Raw genomic sequence first — 23,513 nt, 5'->3', positions numbered from 1 at the left:
AAATTAACTAAAGAAACACTATAAAGATAATTTAGAAATGACATTACCATATATAATTTTTATTTTATAAATGCAATTAAATTAAAATTTCATTAACACTTTCACTAAGTATCACACATTATCGTGTCACAATGCACCAAAAAAAAAATAAATTTAACCAACTATTGAGTATTGTAAATAATAAAAATGTATTTTCAAACTTTCATATACAAATGACCGAAAGCCCAAAAATGGTAGTCACATTTTAATTCTTTTTAAAAACTAAAATAAGCATAAAATTAATTTTTCAATTCTTCACAAATAATAAAATGATGTATTTCTCATTCCCCCCCCTTTTTAACTAAATAATAAATTTCAAATTTCATCTATTTTCAAATTAAAAAAAGGAAAGTATATAATGCAAACTGCCAAGCTCAGTACAAACGGCCACACCGCTTGCTTGCCCCCTTCTGTCTTCTTCCTCTTTCAAAGCTGCCTCTGTTAGAAAAACAAATCCCACTCAGACCAACACCCCTCTCTCTCTCTCTCTCTCTCTCTCTGTTCTACTCTGTTCTACACTCTGCACTGTACTAAGCCCTCTGCTTTCTCGCTCTACTGCTCTCTGTGTCTGTCGGTGGTTCTTGCCATCGTTTTCGCGAAAGAAAGGACTCGTGAAGTTTCATGTGAAAGGTTGGGGAGAGATCTGAGGGACATAATGGTTGAAACGGGTCACATGCTTTGGATTCAGGTGAACGGAGTGTTCCTCTTCTCGCTTTTTTTCTTTGCTTCTGTCTTCTTCCCTCTTTCGCGTCTTCTTTGAATTCGTGTTCTTTCGGTCTCCACTTTCTTTGCTCTCTGCAAATTTTGTCAAAAAGCGTGGTCTTCTAGGGTTTCGGGGAAGGAAAGGGACTTTGATTGCTGCAGAGATTCGCAAGGACGGCTCTTTTCGGTATTGGGTACGTGAAGTTGGTGCAGGTGCGGGTTTGAGCTGGAAGGTGTGTGTAACTTGCAGTGCATTGAAGTTCAGATGGCGTTTTGGTATCCTTTGGGGTGTAGCATTTGAGTTTGGTGCCTCAATGCTCGGTTTTTGTTGTTTGATTTGACGACTTTGTGTCATTGCTAAGTTTTACTTGTTCTGTTACTACTAGGTCTGCCCATATCCTACAGTAACAACTGAGTTCTTTTGAGAATTCTGGAACTTTATGTGTTCGTTGGATATGGGGGCTGGTTGTGTATGCTAATGTTTGATTTGTTCATGACGGGAGGAGCTTTGATTGCTGGATTTTAGGCATTCCTGTTGGCTTGGGCACACCATGAGTTGAAACTCTGTGGCGGGTTTTGATGGTTTGATTGCTCCCGAATGCCATAATTAAAAAGATCTGGGGCGTTTGCGAGGGTGGAAAATGAAATATCTTTTTATATCTTTCCTTACTACGCATCATTTTTCTCTAGTGGACGCATTTATGTTTTGATCATGACCAGAGCTGTTCGAGATAGGATTCTCAAGGAGGCAAATGGTGATATTAGCGATCATCTACGCAACCACATTCATTTGACGAACTGCATTCACTTGAAGAATCATATGCATCGGCACAGCCCCATATTAGCTGACAAGTCCCTCATGAGGGATCTCATTGTCCTTCAGAGATCGCGATCTCTGAGGGATCCTTCTACTAGTCCTCCCTCGTGGCACTCGCCATCTGTTCTTGACTTACTTTCCAAGCAAGTTGAAGAGGATTCTGTGGTTCGCGAGGGAAGAAGGTCCCTAGGTATTGAGTTGCCAAGGGATGGAAGAAGGTTGTCTGGAAGCTCACTTCCTATAGCAATTTTAGCTTCATCAAAAGTTGCGCCTGGTGAGACAAATGGGGTGTTGGCATTCAGTGACCGAAGCAGCAAGAGTGGAGTTCGGGATGGTAGAGAAATTAACAGAGAAGGATCTAGTCGGAAGAATATGAGGAGTAATCCTTTGGGTGACAGTGAAGAGCATTCTCAAGACCAGGAAAGTAATGAATTGGTCCATGATGGTGTTTCAGGGAACTCTGAACCAATAGACAAAAGGAGTAAACAGAGGGGGAAGCATAGACAAGCTGTTCATCTTAAGACCCTATCTGAGCAGTTGAATGAAATTCCCTTGGACAGTGATGGTATAGCATCATCACACATTCATCTTCATGGGCGGCGCATGACAGCGGAGAAAACCAGGGAGGAGCCAGAGGCTAGCATTCGTGGCTACTGTGGTGGATTGGACAGGGCGAAAAAGCGCAGGTTGCGAGGTGCAAGAAGAACTCGGGCTTCCAGAGCTCAAAGCGAACTGTCTGTAGCCTCTAATTCATTGGCTCAAGGTTCAGCACGCCACCAGTGTCACTTGGAAGAGGGGGAGGAAGAGTATGGAGAGCCAAATGTCACTAGGGCTCCTAGAAATGGCTGTGGTATTCCTTGGAATTGGTCAAGAATTCATCATAGAAGCAAGACAATACTTGACATGGCTGGAAGAAGTTTCTCTTGTGGCTTGTCTGACTCGAGGTCAAGGAAAAGAGGTTTGGTTCCCCGAGGGAACGATGTTTCTGATATGCCTGTGGCACCAGATCACTCAAGTTCATCTGCTAAATTTGATGCAGAGGCACTCCCTTTGCTGGTTGAAGCATCTGGATCTCAGGCCAGCTCTGATAATGCTGCTTGGGCGCGTGACTACTCTGGGGAGCTAGGTATTTTTTCTGATCACTTACTAAAACATGATATAGATTCTGACCTTGCTTCTGAAGCTAGATCTGGTCGGAAATTCAAGTTTAGAGGACAACGGTGCAGTAGACACCAAAATCTAACTCAGAAGTACATGCCAAGAACCTTTAGAGATCTGGTGGGGCAGAATTTGGTAGCACAAGCACTTGCAAATGCCGTGGCTAAACGGAAGGTTGGATTATTATATGTGTTTTATGGTCCTCATGGGACTGGAAAAACCTCTTGCGCACGTATTTTTGCTAGAGCTCTAAATTGCCAGTCCTTCGAACATCCCAAACCTTGTGGCTTTTGTAATTCTTGCATAGCACACAATATGGGTAAGAGTCGAAATATAAGGGAAGTTGGTCCAGTCAGTAATTTTGATTTTGAGAGCATTATCAATCTTCTTGACAATATGATTGTTTCCCAGATACCATCACAGTACAGAGTGTTTATATTTGATGATTGTGATACTTTGTCCCCTGACTGCTGGAATGCTATATCCAAGGTCATTGATCGAGCGCCTAGACGCCTGGTTTTTATTCTTGTCAGTTCAAGTCTTGATCTTTTGCCTCATATAATCATATCCAGGTGCCAGAAATTCTTTTTTCCAAAATTGAAGGATGCAGATATTATTTATACTATGCAGTGGATTTCTGCCAAAGAAGATCTAGAAATTGATAAGGATGCTCTAAAGCTAATTGCATCACGATCTGATGGATCTTTAAGGGACGCTGAGATGACTCTTGAGCAGCTGAGCTTACTTGGGCAGAGAATCACTGTTCCTCTGGTTCAGGAGCTAGTAAGTTCTTTATCATTTCGCTACCTAGAAATTAGGATGTCATTAAAATTTATTGCCACATGACTTCTTTATATATAAAGATTTGTGAAGGCATTATTAAAGTGTTCTTTTTTTTAAAGAAAAAATTATATTTATTGACATATGTTATCATATTTTTCAAATTGAGACTGGAATCAAGAATCGAAATCATTTGTGGATTGAAAATCGAAATGAGTAGTGAGATTTGCACAAATTCTAAAATTACTTGCATGCATGTAAAACAAACAAAAAATAAATATAAAAGGAAATGTATTGATGGATATTGAATGGTCATGTGACCTAATAGACGTACATGCAAACATATTTGTGTATACATGAAATATATGCTCTTTATTAGGATATGAGAAAGTAAAAACAACTTGCCTGTATAATACAAAAAAGTCTTCAAATTCAAATGCTTCTAGCTACCAAATAAACTATTGTTGAGGAGAGTCAAAACAGATGAAGATCTTACAGGGTTCGCTAACTTTTCCAAGAAAAAAACAGATAGGACTCTAAACTTACTTCAAAAGAGTGATAAACATTAGTGGATTTTGTTTCTTTTAATCCTAATGGCCAGTGGAAGAGATTTGATTGGAATCAACTGGATTTGTTGGATTTAGGTCAAGCGTAACCACTTATGGCAATTCTTGGATTTTAAGATTAGAATCGAGAATCATATGAATCATATTCAATTTTTGCTTACTAGATTTGAATTGATAGGCTAGTGAATCTAACTAAATCACATAATTGTATGAATCAAGAATCACAGACAACCGTGTATAATTTAGTGATAGATAAAGAGCATCTAAGTATATAAATGCAAACTTGAGTGCTTAATTGCGTCATAATGTGAGTACCTACAGACTTTATTATCTTTATATGGAGAACATTTTATCCGATTGATATTGATTTGCTGAAATTGCATGTTTACACAACACCTGTATCAACATTTGTTTGTTACCCATCAGCACTTGTACAAAAGGGGGTTTCCTTTAAATGCAACACCTAGTGCGCTGAGCTATTGGGCATCTGGGGAGGGCTTGATCTATGCAGCCTTACCTTAACAATTTTAAAGAGGAGTTTTTTCCAGACATGAATTCTGTAACCTTCCTGGTTTGAGCATACCGGGCTTACCATTGGGTAAGGCCTGTCCTCACAGAAGAGTTTATCTTTATTTTCCTAAAACAATGTGAAAAAAACTAAAAAGCTAAGAAGGCCTTTGTGTGACAAAATCTATTAGGGGCTGTTTGGTTTGTGGGATCTTTTAGCATTCCTAAGAATGTCATGCTCATGAGTTAAAACTTCTAGACAACCCTGTCAAACTATAGACAGCTGCTTGATCTATCCAGAAACAAAAATTTAAAAAAAAAAAAAAAAAAACTAAAAATCGAAAACTAGTAATCTGTTTGGTTAATATTTATAAAACTAAAAAAAATTAAAAATTTGGTTAAACAAATGCTCATTTTTGTCCTTGAATCATATAATAATTTAAAAAATATGATTAAAATAATAAAAGTATAAAATAGTATAAATTAAAAATACTATGATAAAATTAAAAATTATTATAATAATTTGACTTAACTATTATATTTCAAGATTCACTTTACAAGAATAATCTTATTGTGCATGATAATTGAAAATAGTAAAAATATTTTGTAAACAGTTTATTTTATTTGTTTTTAATTTTTCTGTAATTTTATGAACGTGTTTATTTTCATTATATTAAACTGATATGATCATTTTATTTTTATTTTAATTAAAAAATATGCATAAAATGATTTATTGAATTCAAAAAAGTTAATTTTGGATATTGGAATATTCTGGCAACAGGTTGCCAAACCAACTGAAAACCATAAAATCTGGTTTTCAGTTTTTTTCACAAATAGCTGAAAACCAACGATAGAAACAGAAAACTGACAGCGTAAACAAACGCATTTTTATAATCTGTTTCTTCACTGTACAGAAATAGAAACAGAAAACAGAAAAAAAACAGAAAAGAGCAACGATACCAAACTGGTCCTAAAATTGTGAATATTGTTATAAGTTAGAACAGTTGTGCCCAAAGTCTGCCATGATACCACATAATGTAGGCCTACTGTCCAACACAATAGCTGTAATTCAATTATCAATAAAACTAGTACATTGGAGGCCACAGTGCTTGGGGATAAGTGAACTAATTTTAGAAACCTAAATAAACTAAATATTAATTTTCTAAATTTAAAAAATAAATTTAATAACCTAAATAAACTGAAGGGCTAATTTCTTAAGTAAAAATGTCCTACAATAATAAAGATATGATCTCAACTAAAAATACCCTAAATACAGAAAAAAATGAAAATACAATTACATTGGAAAAGTAGAATGGCTATTGCTTGCATGCTGCATAATGTGTATATGGAGTTTGAAGAGTAGCATCTGCCCATAAAAAGTGTCGGCATGAATTTCAGATCTTGACCGTCTCTATTTTTCTGGATGACTGCAGGGATATCAAGTGATTGCTTAAAGCACTTGAATAAAATTAGCATAGGCCCAAATTTCTTCTTCCTCTTATTATATCTGCTGGAAAGCTAATAAGAAAGTTGAGAATTTGTCGGCTGAAGGCATGATGCTGGATTGATGAATGGTTTAGGCCATTTTAATTATTTTTAGTTTTACATAGACATTAAATAAAAATATGATGTTACCAAACCCATATGGAGAATGTGTCCTACCACTGTTTCTCTTTGCTAGTATTAATAATGCTTGTTTTTTCTATTTAGAAAGAAAAGGATGTGTTCTTCATCCATTTATTGTGAGCATAATCCTGCATGAAGCGCCTACATTTCAATGCTAAATAATTCAGGGGTTGTTTGGAATCACTTATGGAAAAAAGTACTAAATTTGATAAGCACTAATGATTAGTATTGAATTGGAAAAGTATTGAAAGGCATAAATACTATTTGATAGTGTTTATTAGAAGTGCTGATTATACGTACTCATAAAATATGTGGTGTTTGGATAATCACTTTTATTATATGTATTGTGTGAATGTATACTATTATTATGCAAATAATATTATTACATTTCAACATATAATTAATATATTATAATATATAACAAAATAGTATAATTATTAAATTATGTTAACATTTTTAAATAATATTTTCTAATTAATATTTATAATTAACATTTTTGATGTTTTCTAATTAACAAAATAAGTAATATTCATGTCAATTAACATTTTTAACAGACATTTTTAATATAGTCTTATTTAAAATTAATCAAAAATTTTAACTAAGACTTTTAATAAACATTTCAAATATTATCCAATTGAAAAATTAATTGACTCGTTAAATAAAATTTTCTAATCAATATTTGTAATTAACATTTTTACCATTTTCTAATTAAAAAATCAGTTAATATTTATGTTAATTATCATTTTTAATTGAATTTTTAATATTTCTAGTTATCAAAAATTAAAATTTTAATTAAAAATTTCTAATTAATTTGAAATGTTTTTATAATTAAAATATTAATTTATATTTATGTTAATTTAGAATTTTTAATTGATATTTTAAATACTTTATACTATAAAACAGTATATGATTATTATTTTCTAATTAAAAATAAAATTATTAATTTATGTATATAATATTATTAGGCTAATAGTTTAGTAATATTTCTTTTTATAATTTGTCATTATTTCTTAATTAATAAAATGACTATCATGCCCATCAGTTTAAATATACAAGTCTGCCACCATCTGTGAACATTAGTTACTTATAAGCAGCATGCTTACTTCTCAATAAGTGCTTATTTTTGTTCCAAAGAAGTAGTTTTGAAAAAAGCACTTTTTGGCAATAAATACTTTTTTTGCAAGTCAAATAGTACATTTTCGTACAAATACTTATTTTGAATAATCTTTGCATTAAGGACATTTTTTTTTAAAGTGGTTCCAAGTGGGGGCTTAGTTGTCGTTCACTGCATTGACAAAAAGTTAAATGGTTTCCAGATGACCATAGCTTATCTGATGAGTTATGGTGTGGTGCTACCACGTTAAATAAAGACTTCATTTTCAGACATGGAAATTTTACAATAGGAGCGGCATGTAGATGCATCAAAACTCAAAAGTCTAATTTCCTATGCACAGAATATTTTAAAGTGAAATGATGTAAATTCCTAGACCTCTTTTTTGCAATCCTTCAATTCTAGCTTGCCATGACACTACAAAAGCTTGAGCACTGCCTTGAACGTTTATCAAAAGGCTAACTCAGTACACATCACCATATTATCACAATTCTACAGATAATTAAAATAACGTGATACTGTCTTAGAAGTACTTATTGAGATATTTTTGGGCAATTATTTTATTTCTATTGGAGCTGCTAGGTATGGTAGCAATTTGTCAAGGTAAATATTGTACTTTATTTTTAAATATCTTGTTTTCCAGCCCAATGCTTAGTAAGCTTGAAGCATTGGTGGAGTTTACATTATTCAATTGATTTTTGAGTTAATTTGATGAGATTCAATGCCTTCATCTTGATAACTTTCAGATATAGGATGGCATACTACCCATATAAACAGAAATAGATACACATTGCATATGAAAATGTATTTAAATACACTTACTCGACTCTACGTGATTAAAATTAAGTTTACGAAATAAAATTATTTTGACAGAAGAAGAAAATTTGATACTTACTCTTTCCATTTTTATGTACTGTTGCAAATTTATTATATTTATGTTTATATTTAAATACTGAAAGATCAAGTCCAACAGTTATTTTATGCTTACATAGAGTCAATAAAAATGACTATAGACAATGTAAATTGATATTTTGTTGTAATTAATTACAATATTACATAAATGGATTTTATGGTGTTATTTAATGCTAGTGAGTTCCCAAACATGTATGCATTTATGCACATTGTTGTGCTGTTTTTATAGGTGTGCACATGCCTGTACACAGTTATGTTTTTATGCGCATAGTCAGTATTTATGTGTTAATATATTTCATGCTTGGTACATAGATTTGGGGATTCTAAATGTATGTTTAATAATATGTGAGCATATAAGCAATCATGGTTCAATCGTTTTGCAGTTTGGTATCAAATTGATTGGGAGTTCCCACCTTCTACTGGATGTTCAGGGTGTATAATGGTTGTTTGGGATACTAGAGTTGCTTGCAAAATTGATATCTTGCTGGGTTCCTTCTCCATTTTTATTCTTTTGTATGTCAAGAGTAAGGGGCAGTGGTAGGTCATCTCTGTTTATGGTATGCATTGGGGGGCGGGGGTGTCTGGGATGAGCTAACCTCAATTTTCTATGGTTTATGCTCTCCCAACTGGTGCTTGGTGGCAATTTTAATGTAATCAGATCCACTAATGAGAAGATGGAAGGATCTAGAATTACTTCTAGTATGAGGGGATTGGTAATTTTATCAGGGAGCGTGATTTACGTGATCTTCCTCTTTCAAATGGGGACATTACCTAGTTTGCCGATGTTGCTTGGCTTGTTTCTATTAGAACTGACAGATTTCTTTTTCAGTATAGAGTGAGGGGATGCTTTTCCCTGTTTGACTCAAGAGTTGGGCCCTAGAGCTAATCCTCTGAAATAAGGGCCAACTTGTATTTAGATTTGAGAGTATGTGGTTTACCACCTAGATTTCGGAGGTTGGTTAGAGAATGGTGGGAGGAGTGCAATGTGCAAATTGGGAGGATTTTTGTTTAATGAGATTCAAATTCTCGAAAGATAAACTTGGAACTTAGAATGTGAAAGTTTTTGGGGATGTTGGGTCTAGGAAAAAAGGCATTCTTCAGGATTGTTATGTTAGATGGTCTTACGAAGTGGGGCACCTTTCAGAAGAAGATGTTAGTGGAATAAATTCAGTTGAATAATGATTTTGAGCAACTTCTATTGAGGGAAGATATGAGTTGGAGGCAGAAATTGAGGTTGAAGTGGGTTTAGGACGGGGATTGTAATACGGGAATATTTCATAGGGTAGCAAGTGGCAAGAGGAAAATGAATTTTATTAAAAAACACTAGGATATAGGGGTTTGGTAACTAGGGATAAGGATCATATTGTGGGTCTGGTTACAAACTTCTACTGAAACTTGTTTTCTGAGGAGGGTGTAGGAAGAGCTATGATTGAGAGGTTGGATTGGTGCCCCCAATCTTGAGGGACAAAGCAGATTGGCTTGAGAGGCTTTTTGAGGAGGAAGAGATTAGAGGTTCTGTGTTTGAAATGGATAGGGAGAGTTTTGGGACCTTTTGAAGGGTGACCTTTTTAGAGTCTTTCATGAGTTTATGATGGCCTTCTTTCAAGATTGTTGGGTTTTTTTGAAGGGTGATTTTTAGAGTCTTTCATGAGTGTTTTGACAATAAGGTGGTTGGTAGAAGTCTTAGTTCCACATTCATTACCATGGTCTTTAAAAAAGATGGTGCTACTAGAGTTAATACTTTAGACCTATTAGTTTGGTTACTAGTGTTAAGATTTGAATTGAAGTCTTATTTGAGAGATTAGCAATGGTCTTGGTGGATACTGTCTCTCGTAATCAGATTGCTTTTATAGATGAAAGACAAACCTTTGGTGCTGCGCTGGTGGTTAATGAGGTGTGAGGATGCTTTTAGACAAAAAAGAAAAAGAAAAAGAGAAGAGAGACTTGGTTTTTGAAAATCAACTTTGAGAAAGCTTATTATTGGTCAGTTGGAGTTTTACTTTGATAGAGTGAAGGATAGAAAAGGCTTTGGAGGATGATGGAGGAAGTGGGTTTTTGGGTGTCTCTCTTCTGCGATCTTTTCTGTCTTATTAGTTAACAGGGACTCCATGATGCTGTCTTGGTCTCGAGCTTCTAGGGGTCTAAGGCAGGGTGATACCCTAATGAGGTGTGAGGATGCTTTTAGAAAAAAAAAAAGAAAGGAAGAGAGGCTTGGTTTTTGAAAATCAACTTTGAGAAAGCTTATTATTGGTTCGTTGGAGTTTTACTGTGATAGAGTGAAGGATAGAAAAGGCTTTGGAGGAAAATGGAGGAAGTGCATTTTTGGGTCTCTCTTTTCTTTGATCTTTTCTGTCTTATTAGTTAATGGGGACTCCATGATGCTGTCTTGGTCTTGAGCTTCTAGGGGTCTGAGGCAGGGTGATGCCCTATCCCCCTTCCTTTTCACTATTGTGGCAGATGCTTTCAGTAGATTGATTGATAGAGGGGTTGATATAGGTTTGTGGAAGGGATTGAGGTGGACAATGAGGGCTTGCCTGTTTCTCACCTCTAGTTTGGGAATGATGCTATTCATTTTCTTTTGGAGAATAGGAACAACTTCTCTAATGTGCTAACTATTCTACAGTTTTTTGAAAAGGTGTGGGGATTAAGAATTAATTTCTCTAAGTGTGCCCTGGTTGGATTAGGCTTGGATCTGAGTCCCTTTGCTAGGTTAGCTGGTTGGATGTTTTTGAGCTGGCCTATTACCTATGTAGGGGTTCCTTTAAGGGTTAAACCTGCAGCTGATTCGTTTTGGGACCTGGTTTTTGAGAGAATTTATAGGAGGTTGGATAGGTGGAAAAGAGCGTTTTCCACTTTAGAGGGTCGCATTACTCATTCATACTTGTCTCTCTTCTATTGCCTCGTGTTATTTATCACTTTTCAGAATTTCTTTGAGAGTTTCCTGTAGATTAGAGAAGTTGATGAGGGATTTCCTGTGGTAGGGCAATGGTGAGCTGAAGAGGACCATCTAGTAGGTTGGAACATTGTGAATAGTTCTAAAGGGGAGAGAGGCCTGGTTATAGGTAATTTAGTGTCTAAAAGCATGTGCTGGTGGGGAGGTGGTTATCGTGTTTTCCCTCAGAACCTAACTCTTTTGGAACAAGGTTATTCGTAGTAAATTTGTTTTTTCACAAAATTGGTTGGATGCTATTGCAGGAATTAATATCACTTATTCGAGTCATTGGAAATTTGTGTCTCAAATCTATCAGTCTTTCTTCCCTAATATTAGTTATCTTGTGGGTATTGGGGAGAGAATCTGTTTCTGGGAGGAAAGTTGGATTGGGAATGTGCCCTTGGCTATTGGTTTCCCTTGTTTATTTCATCTTTCTAATTTTCATGAGTCTCCTATTGCAGCCTTTCTCATTTTGCAATAGAGGGGCTTTCGTGGGTTTTCCACTTTGGGAGGAATCTCAATGAGATAGAAACTAATTAGGTTGCTTCTTTGACTATTATGCTGGATTCTTTTCATGTTCAGTTAGGGAGAAATAAACATGTTTGGAATTTTGATTCTTCTGAGATTTCTCGTGCAAATCTTTTATCTCTCATTTGACCTGTGACCCCAATGTCAGATCCTTTGGCTTTTATTCTCTTGTTCGGAAAGCTAAAGCTCCTACAAAGATAAAGGCCTTTTCCTGGACTGCCCTTCTTAAAAGCATCAATACTAATTATCTACTTCAGAACCAAAGACCCAACAAGGCGCTGTCTCTTGATATTTTGTTCTCTGCTACAGGAATGGGGAAACCTGCTTTCACTTGTTTCTACATTGTCCCTTCTCCTAGGGACTTTGGAATAATTTATTTGTGATATTTGGCGAAAGTTGGGTTTGCCTGGCATCTTTGGATCATTTTGTACTATGTTTGGAAGTTTTGGTAAGAGAAAGGATAGGAAAGTTCCATGGGTTGTACTGTTCTGGGTATTATTTGGAAAGAAATGCCAGATTTTTTGAAGGGGTTACCACTTCCAGTAATATGCTTTGGAGGCTTGGGCAGTGTTTTTCTTGGTGTCTCTTTGGTGTTTGGCTAATGGATTCTGCCAGCTTGCTTCTTTGGAAGACATGCAGCAGATTGGCTGGCTCTGCTGTCTTCAATTGCTGTATTTCTACCTTTCGTATTTACCTCTTGTTTTGCTGTTTTCTCATTGTAAAGGGAGGATATCTTGCCCTCCCTGTTTTTTCTTTTTTCTTTTTCTGTTTTTTTGATTGTAATCCTTCTCTCTTCCTTTAATATAATTCTTTGTTTATCAAAAATTTTTTAAAAAAAATGTTAGATTACCCCTGTACCCCAAAGCTTAAGCTATTAGGTTGTGGGCCATTAATGTATATCAAACTCTCAACACTCCCTCACACGTGCAGCCTGGTAACATGTAAAGAGATAAACACATGATAAATAACACCCATTACAGGGAATACAATACCTTTTAACACCATACAATAAACACAAGTGATGAGACTATAGCCTAGGACGTACTGGTAACCAGCTTTGATACCATGTTAGATACCACTTTACCTAGAAGCGTAAGCTGTTAGGTTGTGCCAGGAATGTATATCAAGTTTTAACAAAAACAACAAAAGTTATTTTCCCCTTATTTTCATCAACTAATAGAAAGGCAGTTTTGAAAAAAAGGAAATCATTATAGCGATCCATTAATGCGTTAATTACAATATCTTAACTTTGGTTTTTCCATTGAGAACTATGCGGGAGAGAGGGAGTTTTGATTCTCTGTCCTATTTTGTGGGCATTGAATGATTAGCATTATTCTAGATTGAGATAGCTTATGATTGGGTTTGAATTTCCTTGTGCAATAACCATGGTGCTCAGGTAAATGCCATTTCTTGAATTTTGGGAAGAGGATGCTGGTAACGTTTTGGGTTTGGGCTTCTTTGATTATTAATTTACTTCATTGGATGGAAAAATTAGCTCAAATCTAACACTATCAGCTGTGGTGGTTTTTCTGTAACTTTTGTCTGCCGTAAGCTGTTAGGTTGTGCCAACAATGTATATCAAGCTTTAACAAAAACAACAAAAATTCTTTTCCCCTTATTTTCATCAAATAATAGAAAGGCAGTTTTAAAAATGGAATTTCATTATAGCGATCCATTAATGACAATATCTTAACTTTGGTTTTTCGATTGAGAACTATGCGGGAGAGAGGGAGTTTTGATTCTGTCCTATTTTGTGGGCATTGAATGATTAGCATTATTCTAGATTGAGACAGCTTATGATTGGGTTTGAATTTCCTTGTCCCTGTTTTTCAATTGTGTAATAACCATGGTGCTCAGGTAAAATGCTATTTCTTGAATTTTGGGAAGAGGATGCTAGTAACATTTGGGGTTTGAGCTTCTTTGATTATTAATTTACTTCATTGGATGGAAAAATTAGCTCAAATCTAACACTATCAGCAGTGGTGGTTTTTCTGTAATTTTTGTCTGAACAGATACTTTACATAGGTTGATGCTTTTCTGAGTTTAAACTCAATTATTTATTTATTTATTTGTTATTTGTTATTTATTCATTTATTAATTTTTTTGCAGCATCTAAGCTAAAATAGAACTGCTCGATGTCATTTGGATTCATTTCCATTGTGATGTTTTCAAATGTCTCTAGTTAAAATGATTCTTGATTTGCACCCTGTTAGGATTGGTGTATTCCCAAGAGGGGGGGTGAATTAGAATTTTAAACTTTTTCTCCTAGGTTAATGTATTCAACAACAGTATATGCACAACCTAGGGCCTGTCTATGCAATTTCCAAATGCGTAGATAAATATAATATGGAGATTAAGTTATACGCATCATTCACCCATAACATACATGTGCGGTAAATGTAAGGTGCGGAAATGTAAACAAACACACGATATATTATCGGGGTTCGGCCAACTGTGCCTACGTCCCCGCCTCAAGCTCGCAAGTTAGAGGATTCCACTAATAGCTCACTTAAGGGTGGAGCGACACCATTTACAACCAGGTCAAATTAACACAGGGCTGACCTCAACCTTAACCAGGTCAATTAGCGGGGCTGACCTCAACCTACACGCCTTAACAGGACGATGCACCTAGCTTTCCTAACCGGGTCTAAGCCAATCCGGGACTATTCCAGGGCTAGTCTCCCTCTTCAGGCCCGTGCCTGGAAATACAACCAAAGTGTATTACAATGAAATGGTACAGTGATTGTGCTTTCAAGTAAAGCAGATAAGTACCCAAATTCGCGCAATAATATACACCACAAATATGATTCAATATGTAAGCTCAATGTGGTCTAGATGATTCAACTCTCAAAGGTATTTTCTATCGGTGTAAAGCGTACGTGAGAGTGTCAAACAAACAATCTTTGTATCACAAGATATTCAACAAATAGTTTCACACAAAGATGTCAAGTCTTATGTATTTCAATCATTAAGATATCTCAAGCATGTATGTATTAAACGATGTATATGCTTGGTTTGCAAAAGACGTGTAATCTTTGTATTCAGCAAATAATATATGAGTGAAAGAATATTGCAACAAAGATTTTATCACACTAACAAATATCTCATCAAATATTTTCAAGATAAAAACACAATAGATATTTGAAAATGTTTTTGCAACCAAAATGAAAATACCCTCTTCTTAAGATCTTGCAATGAAGATGCAAGCTTAGAAGATCTAACAAGGTTTTCTTAGGAAATGCTTATTAGCAAAAGCCTCCTAAGAATCCTAAGGTTTGGCTCTCAAGAAAATCACATCAAACAAGTAGCATAAGGAGAGCAAACCTATTAAACAAAACACTCAATCAACTTACAAAATATGTAGGCAATGCTAGAAGGCAAGTATGAGTGGTTTTGAGTAATCAAATGAGTATTATAGGGTTTTGGTTTTTCAAAGAATTTTCCCTAATCAAAGTGGCTAATCTCTTGCTAATTTTCTCAAATGAACTTGTATATATAGGCAAAGGAGAAAATATGACCCTTTGGGGACCTATTGGGTATTATTAGAAAAGTTTAATGACGTTTAAGGCATTTTAACCCTGTTTAGAAAAATATTAACCACGGTAAAAATTGGACCAACCCGAGAGGTCCGGTCGACCAGAACTGGTTCGGTCGACTAGGACTCAAGTAGCTCGGTCGACCAGGGCAATTTTGAACTGAGTGGCTCGGTCGACCGGAGAGGGCGATTTGCCAAATTTCCGAGGTTCGGTCGACCGGGGTCTTTTGGAACTACAGGGCTCGGTCGACCAGGCCGTTGGGAATTCTCCCAAGACCCCTCGGTTGACCAGGTAGTTGGAGTACAAATTTGGTCGGTCGACCGGGAGGTCAAAGAGTTGACTCCCAGGAGGTTCGGTCGACCGAGGTTAAATGACCTATAAGGGCTCGGTCGACTGGGCCTGGGTCAAACAGTTGACCCGGACCGGTTTCGGTCGACCAGGCCAAGAATGAACTGTTTTGGCCGGTCGACCGAAAGTGCACCAAGTGTGCATTTCGGTCCCTTCTTGCAACATATAAACCCTATTCAAGTGCCTATTACATACAAGTGCAAAGGTGAGTGTCCTAAGGTCACTTGGGGTCCAATTTGAAATCACTGAAAAAGTCCTGTGTTGGTCGACCGAAGGTTCACCCTAAGGTCTTTCTATGGTTCGGTTTGAGCTTACAAATTAAATCATGCATGTGATGTGTGCGAGCTTATTACAAACCAAAAACCCTAATTACTATTACAGACAACTTCACTGAAAATTATTACAATTAAGAGTTATGAAATTGTCTTCAAGCCTTTCTTGCTTTGTGCACATCTTGATCTTATCATTCTTGATTCCTGCACAAAACTCAACCACTCATTAGATACAATGAGTATTTGTCATAATCAAAACCGGGCGTGACCAATAAGGTCAACACACCCTATACTGTTGTCAAATCTGTTTTTAACCATCAAGCTCTCCTATAAGTTAATGTTATTCCATCATCCTTGTTTGATAAAATATCAGTGTACCTATGCTTAATGCTTTGGAAAATGCATTGGGATAATGTGCTTCAAAATCAGATGATCCCAGAATTGCTTCAATTTACAAGTTGCAATATTGCTTGTTCATAACATTCATACATGGGTATAAAGGGTGATGAAAAATTTTGCTGAAATGATATGATTGATCATTGAACTTATATTTCATGGTTTTGGTTTTGAAGAAACTGATGTTATGAGAACTGATGTATTTAATTTATCTCTCTATTTATTTATTTATTTATTTTTCATTCTTTGTAAGATTTCTTATGCATGTTACTTGTTTTATGTGCTTATTGCTTGGTATCCATGCTGTGAATAAGCACTGTCCAGAAATATTTGGAAAAATGTTATATGATTGTAACATTTTAGAGTTACTTCACTAAAAGAAGACAGCTGCTGTGGCTGCTATATGCAGGTTGGGCTTATCTGTGATGAGAAATTGGTGGATCTACTTGATTTGGCATTATCAGCTGACACAGTTAATACTGTGAAGAATTTGAGACAGATAATGGAAACTGGTGTGGAGCCTATAGCTCTGATGTCACAACTTGCTACAGTGATAACTGATATACTTGCTGGTAGCAGTGATTTCAGTAAAGAAAGGCATCGAAGGAAATTTTTTCGACGACCAGCATGTGAGTTCAAAATTAATTTTTGTATTTGTGATATATAATTGATTAAATTATTGATTCTACAACAAATTGCGGTGCTGATGGTCATAAGTGCCCCTTTTAACTTTTTGAAACAGACAATTGAAAATGCTGCGTGTTTTTTGTTTCATAAGGACATGAAGCATCTTTCCATTTTGTATTTCCAGTTACAATGAGGTGATTAGAACATTGCAAGGCTGTTGTCAAAAACTGTTCGAGGCAAGTTTTGCTTTTTTCCTTTTTCCAAAAACTACCCATTTTCATAACTTATTTTTTTGAAAAAGTTGAAGAAATATGTTAATGGAACATGTTTTCTGCTATTGTAAAAAAAAAAAAAGAAAGCAAGCAGGGAAAAATTGATGAAACAAAAAATTTCTCCAAAGGGACCCAATATAATACAGCTCATTTTTGAGCCACATCAGTTTTTCTTCTACATTTTCTTCCTAAACATTCAAACTATTTTTTAGGGGTCCAAGGCCTTAGTTTGACCATCTTTCAGTAATTTTAAAATTTTTTTCATGTTAAATTTTTATATTTTGATGTCTGGTGGTTCTCAGCTTATGGCTTAAGTGGGGATTTTTTTTTTTTTTTTTCAATATTATCATCTTACCTTGACTGACAGAACAAATTGTTGGTTCAGTGTCTAAAGAAGACATGGAAAAATTGCGTCAGGCTCTGAAGACCCTATCTGAAGCAGAAAAACAGCTGAGAATGTCAAATGACAAATTAACGTGGCTAACTGCTGCACTGCTTCAACTTGCTCCTGATCAACAGTATACGTTGCCCAGTTCTTCTGCAGATACCAGTTTTAATCAGAGTCCCTTGGTCCACAGTAATGCCAGTGGAAGAGCTACAGCTAGAAAAAGTAATGCTGAGAATGCTGAGAGGCCTTATAGTGAGAGAGGCTTGCCAACAAATGTTAGAATTGAAAACTTCCATGTTGGTAGTTCTTCTGATATCCATGGTAATGGTAAGATGAAAGGTAGTAATATCAATAGAAGACGACTTTCTGGGGCTGCATTGGTTCCTCAACAGACGTCTGCAGTCTCTTCTGACTTTATTAGAGTAAAAAGCAGGCAGATTTCAGGCAAGACTCACAAGGAAATTGAAGAAATTTGGTTGGAGGTTCTGGAGAAGATACAAATTAATAATATTAAAGAGTTCATGCATAAAGAAGGAAAGCTGATCTCAGTTAGTCTTGGAGCAGGTACCTGCTTGCACAATTATGCTCATTTACTCGAGCTGTCTTTTTACCCTCTTGTTTTTTCCATTTCTTTGGCTATATTGGGTCTTGATTTCAAGTTTATGTGTGACAACTTTTTGTCTCTGGAAATTTGAAAAAATCTTAGGGGCTATATATTGTTTTGTGAAATCGTACATGGAATTGGAGATGAAAGTCAGCCTGGGGTTCTGTTGGAATTGAAATTTGACTTTCACCCCCATTTCTAGGGATTTCAGATTTTGTTATGAGTGTAGGGTAAGCTTGTTATTTACGTTTTTACTTTTTGGGGTTTGTGGCGGAAACTCTAATATTTATTCTTTGGGAATATGAAATTATACTTAAGCCTGATGGAAAGTGGTCAAGAATGATTGAAAATGGTTTAGCATATTTTTCTTTCCACTATTACAGAGCATGTCTACCATTTTATGAAGATTTTTTTTTTTTTTTTGGATATATCCAACATGTTCTTTCTTCTGCTTCTTCCAAAATTGTTGTTTTCCTGTTTTCCCTGACTTCCCCATACAATCTGGACAAGTTATTGGATAGGAAAGATGGCTGGTTTAGTATTTTTGGCTAGATCATTTGCTGAACTAGGGAGGCTGGCGTATGACTTTTAAATGGATTTTTGAACAGCATAAAACCATGAGTTGTCATTTTTTTTCAAATGAATAATAATAAGTGATGCAGGGGTAGCATCATGGGAGAGAGAAGAAGAAATTGAAGAGAGGAGGGGGAGGGGGAGGGGGAGGGGGGGAGGAGAGGAGAGAGGTGATACAAGGTAGATAACTCGTCTAACTCAATTCAAATTCATCAACAACTTACAACATGGCTTTCACATACTATTTAAAAGAAAGCCTCTAACAAAAAATAAACATATACCCCTAAAACTACATTACATTACAAACACACCCTTATAATACACAAATATTACAAACAAGTCCCCAAATACACAATACTTTACTAATTAAACTAAACACATAATAAACTACTAACTAAACCCAACAATCCCTTGACCCAATTCTTCTTAATTATTCTCCAACAAGGATCTTCCCAAGGTCTTTTTTCTTGTCCCACATCAAATCTCCCCCAGTTATAAAAAATTTGGCCTCAAATTTTGGAATGTTGGAGGATCAGAGCTAAGAACCAAAGTTGGATTCTTTGAAAGCCAGCGCTTAAGTGATACAAGAAGCCATGATCTTTTGGCAGCATTGGAGACTTGAATTGAAAGTTGGTATCAATAAACATGTAGGGAATGGCAAACTCAACAATAGGAATGTTGAACGACTATGGATATCTTCAAATGTGTTCATTTCCTCGGTCGTAGAGTCTTCAAGTTGAGTAACTCTTAACAGATTCTGTCTTAGTTGGTCAGTTGTGCGGGTTTCAAGATGATCTTCTTACCATTATAGTGGAAGACATGTGTTCTCATGTCCTTGAGTCACCCCCAAATCATCCAACCAAAGAGAATCAAGGAGTACATGGCCAATATTTATGGGTATGATATCACACCAGAGATTATCAAATTAGTCACCCATTTGGATAGGAACCAAACATCTTTCACAAACATGTAAAGTAGTGTTATGAATCCAACATATGTCATAAGGCTTTGGATGGGGATCCGGATGAAGTTGTATATGAGTCACTCCATTTCTGGAAATCACACATAGGGCATCTTTCATCAAAATGAATTTGCAGACTTTTTTCCAAAACTTAAAGAAATGTATGGAATGGCTTAATTGCTCAGAGTATGATAAAAGCCATTCATTTTTCCAGTAAGCTATTACCTTGCCGGATTTATTTATATATGCTGTAATTATATATCACCAAAAACCTTAAAACAATTTACCCAAATGCCTGACTCCTAATTTCTCAACAACCTTCTTCAATTGACCTGTAGTCTTGATTGTTGAGCTGAAATGAAACCAAATTCACTTAGAAAATTCACAGAATGCAGCAATAGAACCTGATTTTTAGTGCTGGCAGTTGCAATTTATCACTTCTCATCAGTGTTTTAAAAGGCTCAATCAAGGCGGCTCGCCTCAAGGCAAGGCATGCTTAAAACGCCTTGGGGCTCAATCTAAAATGCCAAATTCCAAAAAGGCTACCGCATTTTTGTAAAAAGCATGCCTTTTGCGCCTTTTTAGTTGAGGCTTACGCATTTTGGGTGTGTGATTCTCAAGTTAGAATTGGTTAGAAAATTTTAACTACATGTTTGTACAAAAGGAATGTCATTACATGAGTTTATTTCTAAAACTCTTGAACCTCAACCTTTCCAAAATAACTGGACTTGTATCTTAAGTCATGAAAATAGTTTGAACTTTTTAATGGTATAGCTATCTCTTGTCATTATTTATGTCATGAATTCAAGTTAGCAATTTTTGAATGGCCAACAAGTATTTTGCGAAGTACATCTAGTTTTTTTTTTTACATTATATTTGTGTTTTTATTATTTTTTACTTTATTTTAAATATATATAATTTATTTAACAAATTTTTATCTTAAAAAAAAAATTCTCAAAAGGCTTACGCCCCAATGCCTTAAGGCTTACGCCTCGCCTTGTTAGGGTTAAAACGCCTCACCTTACGCCTACACCTTTTTAAACATTGCTTCTCATAGCAAATTATCACACTTGCTTGCAAATGTCATGTCCATAATCAAAGTCTCACTGAAAGTGAAAATTTCATGGAGAAAACCCAAAAGATCGTGGCTGGGTGATTTTTTTGAGAGACTGGAAGCAGGAGAAAACCATGGAAGTTTCTCACTCACAGGTTGCCAGTGCATGGAGCGCATGCATCACCGTTGAGGGTCCATCAGTGATGATTTATGGGAGGTGGTTGATTGAAGGGTGGTGAGTTGAATGGTAGTGGCAGTGTATCAAAACAACTCCGCCAAGGATGGATTTTGGGGGGGTCAGCGGCTGGAAAATTTCAGGTGGCGCGTGGGGCTTCACCAGTGGCCAGAAGGTGATGGAATTTTAGGGGTGAGGGTTTTGGAGAGTTCTGTTTTCCATGGGATGGGTGCTTTTGCAGGATGGTGTCTGGAAAGTTGTGTTCCAAAATGGGGACACGGCTGGAGTTCTTGAAAAACTTAGGGAACTGTTTCTCATTTTTTTTCCCTTCCACTGAAGTTTTTGAATAGAGAATAAGAAAATCAGAATCAAGAATAGGAACAAAACAGAGAAGATAGGGCAGACAGTTAGAGGAGAACAAACTGAGTGGAAGATAAAGAGAATTAGATAGAGACAGAATAGAGAAGAGATAGAAACAGAATTGAAGGGAAAGAATTGAAGAAGAAGAAAAAAAGAAGAAGAAATCACACGTAGAAGAGGGAAAGGGGAAGATGGGGGGAAGGAATAGAAATGGAAGAATGGAGTTTGAATTTTGGGCTCTGATACCAAATCATGCTGGGGCAGCATCAGGGATCTGCAGCCTTGAGAGAGATAAGAAGTTATTGAAGAGAGGAAGGAAGGAGAAGAGAGGAGAGAGATGATATAAGAGGGAATCACACGTTCAACTCAATTCAAATTCATCCAGAACTTACAACATGGTTTTCACACACTGTTCATAAGAAAGCATCTAACAATGAAATTACACACTATCTCCTAAAATTATATTACATTACAAACACACCCTTATGATACGCAAATATTACATACAAGCCCCCAAATACACATAATACTATACTAATTAAACGTAACACGTAATAAATTACTTACTAAACCCAACAATCCCTTGACCTGGTCATGCCATATCTTTGCCATAGGCCTTGATCTTGCCAAAGCTAAAAATGTGACTCATTTTTCTATTACGAGCTTCTTGTGTTGTGAGAGAAATGATGTTTTATTTATATAGCTATTGATTGCTTCCACTGCAGTTTATATGGGAAGATTCTCACAACCACTGAGGTAAAACAGATGAAATAGTGCTAGCTTCTCCTTAGAATATGTTCAGCCTGATCAAAATCTCCCCCTTTTTCAGGCAAATAATTGGATCCTTGGAATGCCCTGAATCATTTCTTCCACTAAACAAATTCACTCTCTAGTTTCATTTGCCAAATACCCTCATATAAGAATGAACTCTCAAGTTTCAGGTACCAAATACCCTCATATATGAAATGATTAAAATAGCCTTACCTCCTGTAAGTGCTTTATCTCTTATGCTTCTTCCTATCAGAAGATCTAATGTTAAGTGCCATGTCAGCGGAGCTTTTGCATGGAATATATGTTCAGCTCATTCATACTATTGTAAAGTTTATTTTATTATCAAATTTTAATGTGCTGATTATTCCCCTAAGCTCCTCCCCCATTCATTCCCTACCTCTTCTTTGTGGATGTATGACTTGAAAATTGTCCCCAAACCATTCTTGTGCTACGTAGGAAGGGATATTATGTGCTACTCTTATGACCAAGCGTAGCTTTGATTTTGCAATGATGGGATGTATTTGAAAGTAGTTCTAATCTTGCGGTTTCTTATCATAGGCTTTTGTATTAAGTTTTCCATTGGCATTTTCTTAGATGGTGGTCTACCACTTCTGTGCTGTTAATTTCATAGTATTTTCCTCCTCTTTTTATCTGTTGCTTTTACTTGAGGCTAATAAAAGAACTGCTGCTCAGCTGTATTAGCAATTTGTAGGGCATCTGTCCAGTTTAATTGTTCTTTGTTGCAGCTCCAACTGTACAGTTGACTTTTAGTACACTTCTGAACAAATCTAAGGCTGAGAAGTTTAGGAGGCACATTTTACAGGCATTTGAGTCTGTTCTTGGATCCCCAGTCATAATTGAAATCAGTTGTGAATCTGGGAAGGATGTGAGAGCGGGGGTTAATGCTCTCCCTGTCTTAACGGCTTCTGATGAAGGTTTGTCGCACATGATTACAAATTCAGACACTTTTACCAATGGCAGTTTGCCTAGGACAGGCTATGATGATATTAACAGACTGGTTTCCAAAGATAAAATTGTTAATGGGGTTGGTGCAACTCAACCGCAGCTGTTGCACTCTGAACCTGTAGAAGTGGGAAGGAGTGAAATTGTTGAAATCGTAGCTTCTCCTAGAGAACCCAAGAATACTGAGCATGTCAATAACATTGTGCGACCTGATAAAGGTTTGGAAAGTGTTTGGGTAGGAGAAGAAACAGCCTCTTCACACAAGACATCTACCATGGCTTCTAATCCAGGAAGAAAATTTGGGGATCGTAATCTGAGTCAGAGCTTAGTGAGAGGCAAAGTGTCTCTTGCACATGTAATTCAGCAGGCAGAAGGATGTACACAGCGGAGTGGATGGTCAAAGCGCAAAGCTGTTTCTATTGCTGAAAAGCTTGAGCAAGAAAATCTGTATGTATTTACCTTGGCATCACTTTTCCCCCTGTTTCTGCAAATAAGTAGTCATTCATGTGGAATGTTGGATGCTAATTAAAATAAC

At 36.1% G+C, this 23,513-nt stretch overlaps 1 protein-coding gene across 2 annotated transcripts in view; it reads left to right on the top strand.

Annotated features, from left to right (window-relative positions):
- Positions 1–424: 424 nt before the first annotated feature.
- Positions 425–23,513, top strand: part of LOC131144937 (protein STICHEL-like 3) — a 29,753-nt gene continuing 6,664 nt past the window's right edge. The window contains exons 1-5 of one of the 2 annotated variants that reach the window (XM_058093904.1): positions 425–727; positions 868–3,499; positions 16,640–16,859; positions 17,515–18,081; positions 22,762–23,425. In XM_058093904.1, coding sequence (XP_057949887.1) covers positions 1,454–3,499; positions 16,640–16,859; positions 17,515–18,081; positions 22,762–23,425 — 3,497 coding nt within the window. In that variant the 5' untranslated portion in view covers positions 425–727; positions 868–1,453. Of the gene's footprint in view, positions 3,500–16,639; positions 16,860–17,514; positions 18,082–22,761; positions 23,426–23,513 lie in introns of both variants that reach the window. The other variant, XM_058093903.1, reaches the window with a different exon arrangement.

This window comes from Malania oleifera, chromosome 12 (genome assembly GCF_029873635.1).
Source record: "Malania oleifera isolate guangnan ecotype guangnan chromosome 12, ASM2987363v1, whole genome shotgun sequence".
Lineage (NCBI taxonomy): Eukaryota > Viridiplantae > Streptophyta > Magnoliopsida > Santalales > Ximeniaceae > Malania > Malania oleifera.
This window is presented reverse-complemented; position numbering and strand designations above follow the sequence as displayed.